Source organism: Dendroctonus ponderosae, unplaced genomic scaffold (assembly GCF_020466585.1).
Source record: "Dendroctonus ponderosae isolate FM_Combo_2020 unplaced genomic scaffold, Dpon_F_20191213v2 Dpon_F_20191213_11, whole genome shotgun sequence".
NCBI classification, from domain to species: Eukaryota; Metazoa; Arthropoda; class Insecta; order Coleoptera; family Curculionidae; genus Dendroctonus; species Dendroctonus ponderosae.
Window position 1 is genome coordinate 1042878 of NW_026017213.1, and position 9522 is coordinate 1052399.

Below are 9522 nucleotides of genomic sequence, written 5' to 3' on the forward strand. Positions count from 1 at the left end.
AAACTCTTTTATTTATTCCATCATTAATTTATATCAAAATACTGGTTTTATTAAATGGCATTACAACTTTCTGCTTAGATTTTGCTTTTTTTCCTTATAAAATTCTTTAGTTTTATTGGACAATATTAGAACTGTTCTCTTGGTGCTTATTTGAAACTTTGCTTTTGCTCTATTAACAGTGAAACACGATGGTTTTCAAACGGTGCTCAACTTTTTCTCAAATTTTCGTTACGTTAGTGTTCAAATGCTCCAATTTATTAATGATTCAACTTCCCCTTAGGCTTTCAAAGAAGTTATTTAAAAATTCAACTTCGTCTTATTAGGCGGCGATCGAACTTCCGCTTCTGATCTCGTTCGATTTATTTTAAACTACAGTTTTATCAAACAATACAGTTTTTGTTCTACTTGTTTTGAAATGCTGCAGTTTTATTAAACGGTGTTATTCTCACAGGTTCCTCTTAAGCTTCTGTTCCATTTATTTGAAAACAGTAGTCTCACAAAACGCAGTTATTTTTTGCAGAAAATCTACTCAGGATGGCCGAATAAATTGCCACAAGGGATTATTTCCAACAAAACTTGCTAAAATGAGCACAATTCTTAAAACACTTCACATCACAGCACCAATTTCACTTCCTATGCCCAGTGTATGTTTAAGATCAGGGAGACTTTCCTAGTGCCTTTCCAGTCATACGTACGGATTCCAGTTGCTGCCATCCTCGGGGACTAAGTTATTGGTAACTAACAAGACAATATCCACGATCCACCAGATTCCCAGGCCGCCAATAGTCAGCAGTTTTCCTACAGCAGTTCCTGTTTGTCCCAGACAAAACCTGTCCATGCCCAAGAACCCCAACAGGATACTGTATAGAAGCGTTGTTGTAAAGAAGTGGTTGGAATATTTGATGCATGGAACGCCCTCCTTGAAGAACGTGCGATCCCCAAAGCACTCAATCTTCTCCAAAGTCCTGCAAATCACTTTGGTGCGTCTCACATTCTCGTAGAACATCCCCCCGAACTTAAGGCAACCGTAGCCCAGCTGTTCCAGGGCGGATTTGTTGCCTTTATGATCAACCGGCTCGTCGCAGTCCACGAACTCCCAGGATAAGTAGGAGCATTTCACTAGGGGGCCCAAAGGATCGAAGGGTTTTGAGGAGTTTTTCGAGTCGCTCATCGCGCCTTGGAGTGCGATCAGGAGTATTACTAGTACGTACATGGTCTTCTAGAGCGGTCAATGTGCAACAAACAATCTGGTTTTCTCAGGAAAATTTAACTTATTATCATCTTTAACTGGGTGACATTGCAACAGAAGGCGTTGGACAATAGATGGTCGAAAATAGGTTAGGTTACACTTCCAGCGTTGTTTATTTATATATTTTATGACTAACTAGTTCTTATGCTAAATGCGGCGAATTTTCTGTTGAATGATTGCTGTGAAAGTAAAAAATCTAGAATGTTTCTGACAGATCTGCGTCATCATCAATTCATATACCTACCTACCTACTACTAAGTACACTTCAATTAGCTTTGAATGGAAAATGAGCTTTAGAGACGACGGTATATTAAATGGAAACTTTATCAGAGATTCTACAACACCAACACATTTCCTCTGGAAGACTCCCCAACTTGCTGGGTGGGAATTGCGTCCTCCTTGGGATTATCCAGCCCCCTAAATTTAATGTTGTACTGTTCCCGATACTCATTGATCTCCTTGCCCTTTTTCTCGATTTGTAAGGATATCTTTCCGATAATTTCTTTCAGTTTTTCCGAGTTGTGGATCAGGACAGGTAAAACGTCTTTCACCTTGCGCTCAGTCAAGAAACCACCCACAGATCGGTAGCATTTTCGATCCTCGTGGACGTTTTTCAGCGTTTCGATCACCACTCTGATAGGGCAAAGCACGACTTTAATGTAAATCAGCGGCAATTAACAAATGGGGCCCCACCTGTGCTCACTCTCCTCCAGTTGGAGTTCAGTGAGTTTTGCTGACAAACTCCGTTGTTCGGCTCGCAACGTCTGAAATCCAGCGACAATTTCCTGAGGGTCGGGGCCTTTGCCCGGCTTTTTCTCAGTTTTCTTCGCCTCATTCGACATTTTTGGTAAAAATAGTGAACACTAAATTTTATCCGTACCTGATCCGTCGAAACGAATGTCACTCTCGCGCCCACGGATCAGATTCGCGAGTTTAAAAGTACAAGTGCCCCCTGGCGGCTAAACTGTAACCACACCTGATACTACACTAGGTAACTACACTTGTCACTTAACAACTAAAATTTTACACTTATTTTGATTAGATAGAGTTTTTATGATTAGTTTTGTTTAGTTCTACTCAGCTTTTGCAAGCCTTTAAATAGAAGGAAACATATAAGACGTAAAAACAAAGGTTAAAATATGGGAGGTTAGACTTGTACGGTAATACGCGTTTGAAAAGTTGGCCACCCTGGGGCAACAGTGCTGACAGCCATCTTTGTTTTCATGATCAGTGCATATATCGCTTACTCATAGTTTTCCGTCGAATATCGGGGTTTTAAAGCAGAATTTAGTGCAAGATGTTGCTGAAAAGTGTGGTGATTCTTCTGTGCGTATCTTGCGCGTTTGCCGTAGGTAAGTTTGCCGCTTTTCCCGTCCTGACATGCGGTTAAATATAGGATTTCCGCCACGCAATATGATAAATAGGCGTTTTTTACATGTTCCTAGAAAAGCTCGCGCCTCGCATAGACGGCCCAGTTCTTTGTTCTACTGGCGCTCCTTGCACAAATGCATATGTGCTGAGTGCGCTCAGGTTGAGAATTTTTCAAATCGCCTGAAAATTGGCATCCAATTGGTGAATTTCCTGTCTATTTCTGGTTCGATGCAATTTTCTGAAAGTCCAGTAATTTCTTATCACTCATCAGAAGCACAAGGTTTATGGTAAATTGCTTATCGGCTCGATAAGGCACACAGTTACAGCTTGTTTATTTAATTGACTAAATATTTCCGCTTCTCTATTTATTCGACTAAACTGTCTGGGAATCTTCGGTTGAAACAGCTGCTTATCTTTGTTCATGATGTTGAATCATTCTTCCACTATAGATAATTGCCCAGTCCAACAACTTGACCAGGTCAGTTGGACATTGATTGGACTGAATATTCAATAAATTGAAGTTTATTAAAAACAGGGTGATTTAAAATAGGCGTCATTCTCTGGAGGTGTTGTCTGGCGGTGTTTTAGTACAGCAAAAATAGTAAAAAAATTAACTGTTATTAAAAACTGGTTGTGAAGGTCTCACCAGTTTTGGAAATGCTCTGTTACGCACACTGGGACTCCAGCTAAGCTGTTTTACCCACTAACACCCTTTCCTCACCGCCGAGGTGGTGTTTGGCCCAGCACCGCGGTCATTTCTGTCTTGTTGTGCCCTCGTATTTTACTCCCTCATTATCCCAGTGTATTCAATGAATTTCAAAAGAATCTTGAGGGGGGTACGCATGACCTGGTCTGGTGGAACTTCGTCCCCTCCCAGGAGTCTTCGCCTACCTGTTGCATATGACTTGCAGTGACACACGATATGTAGAGTCGTTTCGTCCTCTAATTCGCACCCCCTGCAGGTCGGTTGATCGCTCAGTCCCACCCTGAAGAGGTGTTTTTTGCAGGGGGCGTGTCCTGTTAAAAAGGCCACTATCCTCCTTATTTTTTGCCTGCTGACATCTAGCAGTTCACTTTTACGCACTGGTTGTGGAGGTCTCACCAACTGCGTTGCGGTAAGCAGTCGCGGTGTCTTTTCTCCCAGTACTTTCTATGTTGTTGGGCATGAGATATGCCACAAGTAGGTTCTTGGTTGGTCTGGTTGCTCGGCCCCTGCCTTAGCAAGATCCGCAGCAATCTCTGCTGCCCAAGTGAGTTTTACTCTGTTTGAGCTCCCAGCCAGGATCGTAAGTTCTTTYACACAATCTAGCACACATTGTGACCTGATTGTGTACGATTCAAGTGCCTTTATGGTGGCTTCATCTCCGGTTACGCAAGGTAATGTGCTTACGTGKGTATGCTCTTTCTCTCATTTTCCGGGCGCAATTTGTTATCGCTAGAATATTTGCTTGGAAGGCGGCAGTGATTTTACCCAGATTTAAGGTAATCCTTTCCCCAGTTTTTCCTCTTTCGACTATACCAGCGCCTGTACCCAACGCTGTTTTTCTGCCTTCCGTATACCATACGGAGGAGTCCCCTGTGATAGCTGATGAAGTCGCTCCACCATCTCGCCCCTCATTTAGAACATGTTCTGAAAGGTATCGAAATGCTTAGAGTTTTGGTTCCATATATATATAGACATTAGTCTAAGGGCTCCAAGATCTCTTTTCCTTGTGAAAGCGATAATAGATATTTTGGATGGGCTAATTTTCAGCCCTTCCGTGTTACACCATTGTTAGTAGATGTTCTGTTGCGTCAGTTCTTCCATGCGACTTGCGGTGGACACAGTGTCTCCAAACTTTCCCTGCACAACAATGGCGTTATCATCTGCATGGCCCAGTGCGTAGAAACCCCTCTTTACAAGAGACAACAGGAGCCGGTCCACCACCAGGCTCCACAGCAGAGGCGACAAAACTCCTCTCTGCGAACATCCGCCCCGCACGCTGACTTTATTGAGTGCGACAGTAACTGTTCTGCAACTCAGCGTGTTTTGAATACATTCACATATTGAAGGATCCACTCCACGATTTTTCACCGCTCTGACTATTGACTAAAAAGAGGTATTGTTGTGCTCCCTCTATGTCCAGAAAAGCCGCCAGAGCAATTTCCTTGCGATCTAACGAGCTTTCTGCCCTCTGGACCAGTTCGTATCGCGTTTGGTAGGCATATTGGTTGTGGTGTAGAGGATTTCTTGTAACAACTTCTTCCCTGATACGCCTGTCGATCAGCTTTTCTAGTGTTTGAAGTAAGAAAGATGTTAGGCTGATCGGGGGAAAGGATTTGGCCTGGGCATACGTCGCCCGCCCTGGTTTTGGAATAAATACTACCTTCGCCTTTCTCCATTCCATTGGTAGGTATGCCAGGTCCAGGCTGGCCCGGAGCATCTTGCACAAAAGGGGCACCAGTAAATCGGCTCCCTCTTGTAGCAGAAGTGGCACTAAACCATCTGTTCCCGGTGATTTAAATCGTCTGAAAGAACTTATGGCCCATTTAACTTTGGACTGGTTTACGATGCTTGAGGCAAGAGTCCAGTGTTCTTTCGGTGTCCGCTGTCGGGTACCGAAAACCACCGGTATCCTGTTCTCCGACTGTTACCAGTATTGATCCAGTAAAATGAGTCTTAAGCATAAGCTCCAGGATCTCTTCTTCTGTTCTTCTATATCTTCCCTCTGGTTTTATCAGGGAGCCCACTTTTTGCTGTGGTTCTTTTAGAGTCTTTAGGTTCTTTATCTCTATTTTGGTTCTTATAGAGTCTAGCGTAGCTCGGAGTATCCTCGATATCCTTGCATTCTTTCCTTCATGAAGCCTTTTTTGCTTTTTTTATGGCGTTGCCATACATCGTTAGGGATGTTTTGTATTCACTCCAGAAGGCCTAGTTTTGTCTAGCCCTGTTAAATAGCTTTCTCACCGTTTCCCTCATCGTTAAGAGTCCCGAGTTCCACCACCATTTGGATGTCCCCGATTCTTCGACTTCAGAGGGCATGCTCTGAGTGCCCCTGGAAGGCTCTGCTGCAATTATGTCCAATACTTGTTCTTCTGTGTCTGGAACCCGAACATCTATTGGCGTCCACTATCTTCCTGGAGCCAATCTGCAGTATCTCTAGCCCTTTGTTGGCGTGAGTTCTTGTAGAAGAGTACTTTTTGAATATGAAAATTTTCCAATCAAAGATGGAACCATTTCAAAATAATGCTTAATAATAAAGTTGTAATTCGATTTTTAACTGTTAATATCTTCTAGAAATTATAAAAAAAAAATATTCCAATATATTCTCGTACTCCTAAGTGAGCCCCTATTGCCCCTTAAAAGGAATGACGCCAATTTTGAATCACCCTGTACAGACTGAAAAGTTTGGAAAAGCATTGAAATTTCTAAACTTAACCAAAAAAAAACAGTGTCGTTCTATGTGGTAAATTTGCTGCGAATAGTACGCCAATTGATTGCGCGACGACGCGGATTAGCCGGAGGCGTCGGTTTTTACTGTTTTTTTGCTCTTTGTTTAATAGAAATCAGGTCAATCTGCCTCAATCCCGTGGTTTAAAGGCGGGTTTTCTTCAAATATATCAACGTTGCCGCCCAATAGGTCCAAAACGGCACCACCGAAAGACAAGGCCCGAGGGCTCTGACTTCACAAGAAGACCGAGCCGGTAAGATACCACAGAATTAGAGTAGGTCGGCTCTCACTCACTCTCACAGCGAAATGGTCCTCTTGACGTCAGAGCAGTCGGGCCTTGACCTGACTTGATAAAACCTGTTCTTAAAGTGGTTGCGTGTTACGCAAGTTAAGAAGCTGGCATGCACCTGGAAATTTATAACAAGAGCATTTATTGATGTCCAATTGAAGTGAATTAACGTTGGCATTGCCACTAATTTAAGCTGATTAATTATTTTTTTACATATTTTATTGTTTTTAGACGTGGCTCTTCCTCCACAACCGCCCAATATAACAATTAGTCCTATACCAGCGCCTACAACTCAAAAACCTACTACAACCAGCTCATCGTTACCGACTACTATTACACCAAAGTCTACAACTACTACAACCCCAACAACCCCAACAACCTCGACCACGCACACCCCACCCACAACGCCCACTACACCCACTCCAAAACCCACTCCAAAACCCACGCCCAAACCTGCAGACAAGCCGGCACTCAACAACTACACCGGGAACTACACAGGTTCAAATAATATCTGTTTGTTGGTTAAAGTGGCTATTCAGCTGGAAGTGCTGAGCAATAAAACTTCATCCAAGGTACGTATTGATTGGCTACTTGAAAAGAGTAACAGTGTCATTGTCCACATCCAGGTGAATGTTCCGGAAAATGTCAAGTACACGGCAGTGTGCCCGTCCAACTCCAGTGAGCAGCTCACGGTTGTTTGGGGAGAAAACAACACCATTTCCTTTGGATTCTTCAAGGAAGGCAGTCAGTACGAGATCAAATCCATTAATGCCACTTTGACCTCAGCTGGTAAGAGCAGTTATATTCTTCAATTTAGAGGGCGGATCTGGTAGATCGACCGGATTGGACAAGGAACAGCATTTCATCACGCCCGTGAAAAAGATCGTACCGGCACCATCGCAAGGCCATGCCCGACTGCTCTGACGTCACGACTATGCCGTTGTCACTCACAGCAGGGTCCTCGTGACGTCAGAGCAATCGGGCTTTGACTTGCGGTGGTGCCGGTCGTTCTCCGCTGGGATCGGGAGATCGGGATCAATAATTCACTGGTAGACAAAATTTGCGCTTTCAAAGAAAAACTATTATAAAGCCTACCTACTTTTATCAAAATTCAAATGATTTGGTTAGGTAGATTTAGGTAGTTTCCGTCTTTAACCGATTCAACAGCGTGTATTGCCGCCTCCAGCTCGAGTAACGTTCCTCAAACCTCTTGGAATGCCATAAAAAGGTTTGTAAGGAATTCTTGGGGTATGTTGTACCAATCTTGGAGAACCGCGTTTTCCAGTTTAGCCAAGTTCTCAGGAGTAGAATCTCATCGTCGAATACGTCGTTTGAGCTGATCCCAATCATGTTCAATCACGTTAAGGTCGGGACTACGCGCTGGCCACACTAAACGTTGAGTGCCAATCTGATTAAGATATTCGTGCACGATGAGAGATCGTGGGGGCTCAGAGAACAGCAGGGTTTCGAAGAAATAGGTCTACAACTGACTCATATTTATCATACGCTAAATAAAAGAAACGGTAATAGAATTCGACACCCCCGCTTTTGCATGTGTTATCGAGTTACCAAAAGCATTTGACCGTGTCCGACTGGAAGACATTATCACCATCGAACGAAAAAACGAACTCCGACAAGAATTATAAAAACAGTATACTGCCTAAACACAGGCAATTCAACCCGAATTAAAGTTGATTATATTAATTATTATCATGAAGAGATCATTGAAGAGATCAGCGGCTTAAATCTCAAATCCCAGATCAACAAAGACTCGTTAACTTCAGGTTGCTTAAGAGATGTCATATGGAACAACAAACATATGAGCATCGATAGTAAAGTTTGAATATACAAAACATGCGTAAGACCAATACTCACCTACGGCATCGAGACCCGAGCAGACACAAACAAAATGTATGTTAAGAACGGCAGAGATGAAGGCTCTAATGTCAATAGCGAGAACAACACTACGGGATAGAGTGAGGAGCGCAACAATAAGACAGACCTGCAAGGTGGAGGATGTAATCAGATGGGGACGAAAGCGCAGAAGATGCTGGCGGGACCATGTAGAAATACTGCACCCCGAAAGAATAGCCAAGATTGTGTCGTATGGAAATCCAGTTGGTAAAGACCCATCGGAAGACCACCGAAAAGATGGAAGGATAGTTGGACATCCATATCACAGGAGAATCAATAAAATTGACCAGACGAAATAAACAGACCAAAGAGTCTTTACAAAAAATAAGATGAAGTAGATTAAAGATCGGTGCGGTCTGGTATTATCATCCATAAACAAGAAATTGTCGTCTATGTGAGGTGCAAAAGGTACGACATGGTTTTCTAAAATATCCTGAATGTACTTCTGGAAAGTTGATGATCTTCCTTGGATCATGACACGGTCCGTACGGGCCTCCAAAGAAATGCCACCCCAAAACATTATTTAGCCAGTTGGGGAACCACACATGCTTGGCTGAATCATTCTCCTGGTCTTCTCCCAATAAAAGCTCGCCCATCCGAAGATTTTAAACCCACTCTAACTTGATAGTAAATGAGACTTTCTTCCAGTCATCCGAATCCCAATCCATCAGTAACTTTCTCGATGTTACTTTGCCTTCAACGGTTGTTTTCAGGTCTTCAAATTTCTTAGCGTTGTCGTCCATTTTATATGTCATTTATTTCATCACTTTATTAATGTCTGCCATTTTATCCAACATCTTTTTGTGTTTTTTTTACAAACTTCTTTTTTGGTATTTCGCCTCAAAATTTTTGTAAAAAAGAGTATGTTAATAAATTGTGTAACAATAGTAGGATAATACAGTATATAAAAATTCGCTCTGATAATTCGTCTGTGCAATAATAATAATACTATAACTGACAATTTGCACAGACGAATTATCAGAACGAATTTTCATATACTGTATTATCCTACTATTGTTAAACAATTTATTAACATACTCTTTTTTAGGTTCATTTAGGTTCTTTTGAAACGATAGCAGAAAATAGCTATCGAAACGTCAAGGTAATTTTTCAAATTAATTTCTTTACTAATTGGAATTTTCTCTTACAGCTTGAGCGTAAGTGTGCCGCAGGATGCCCTCTAGGTGATAGTTCTTGATTACTTTTTGATAAATAATTCGTTCTTATTGCGAAATAGGAGCACTATTTATCAATCTGTAATAAAAGAC

The 9522-nt window shown here is 42.2% G+C and overlaps 3 protein-coding genes across 4 annotated transcripts in view; 1 reads left to right on the forward strand and 2 right to left on the reverse strand.

The window, feature by feature from the left end:
• Positions 1-310: 310 nt before the first annotated feature.
• LOC109544129 (TM2 domain-containing protein CG11103) lies at positions 311-1252 on the reverse strand. Its single transcript, XM_019914171.2, has one exon. It carries the CDS (start codon positions 1211-1213, stop codon positions 686-688), a length of 528 nt encoding a protein of 175 aa, XP_019769730.1. The 5' UTR covers positions 1214-1252; the 3' UTR covers positions 311-685.
• An 82-nt stretch (positions 1253-1334) lies between these two features.
• On the reverse strand, positions 1335-2161 carry LOC109544130 (prefoldin subunit 2; the record flags this gene model as incomplete). The annotated part of the gene is given in 2 exon segments (XM_019914172.2): positions 1335-1882; positions 1943-2161. Coding segments are annotated over 2 exon segments (447 nt in total). The 3' UTR covers positions 1335-1584.
• A 38-nt stretch (positions 2162-2199) lies between these two features.
• The window catches only part of LOC109544126 (lysosome-associated membrane glycoprotein 2), a 15440-nt gene continuing 8117 nt past the window's right edge, over positions 2200-9522 (forward strand). For both annotated transcript variants that reach the window (XM_019914166.2, XM_019914167.2), the window contains exons 1-3: positions 2200-2601; positions 6572-6912; positions 6967-7129. In XM_019914166.2, the coding sequence (XP_019769725.1) occupies positions 2547-2601; positions 6572-6912; positions 6967-7129 (559 nt within the window). In that variant the 5' untranslated portion in view covers positions 2200-2546. The remainder of the gene's footprint in view (positions 2602-6571; positions 6913-6966; positions 7130-9522) is intronic.

Excerpts from the sequence above, each read along its gene's own strand:
- LOC109544129 (XM_019914171.2), bottom strand. The coding sequence starts at position 1,213 with ATGTACGTACTAGTAATACTCCTGATCGCACTCCAAGGCGCGATGAGC.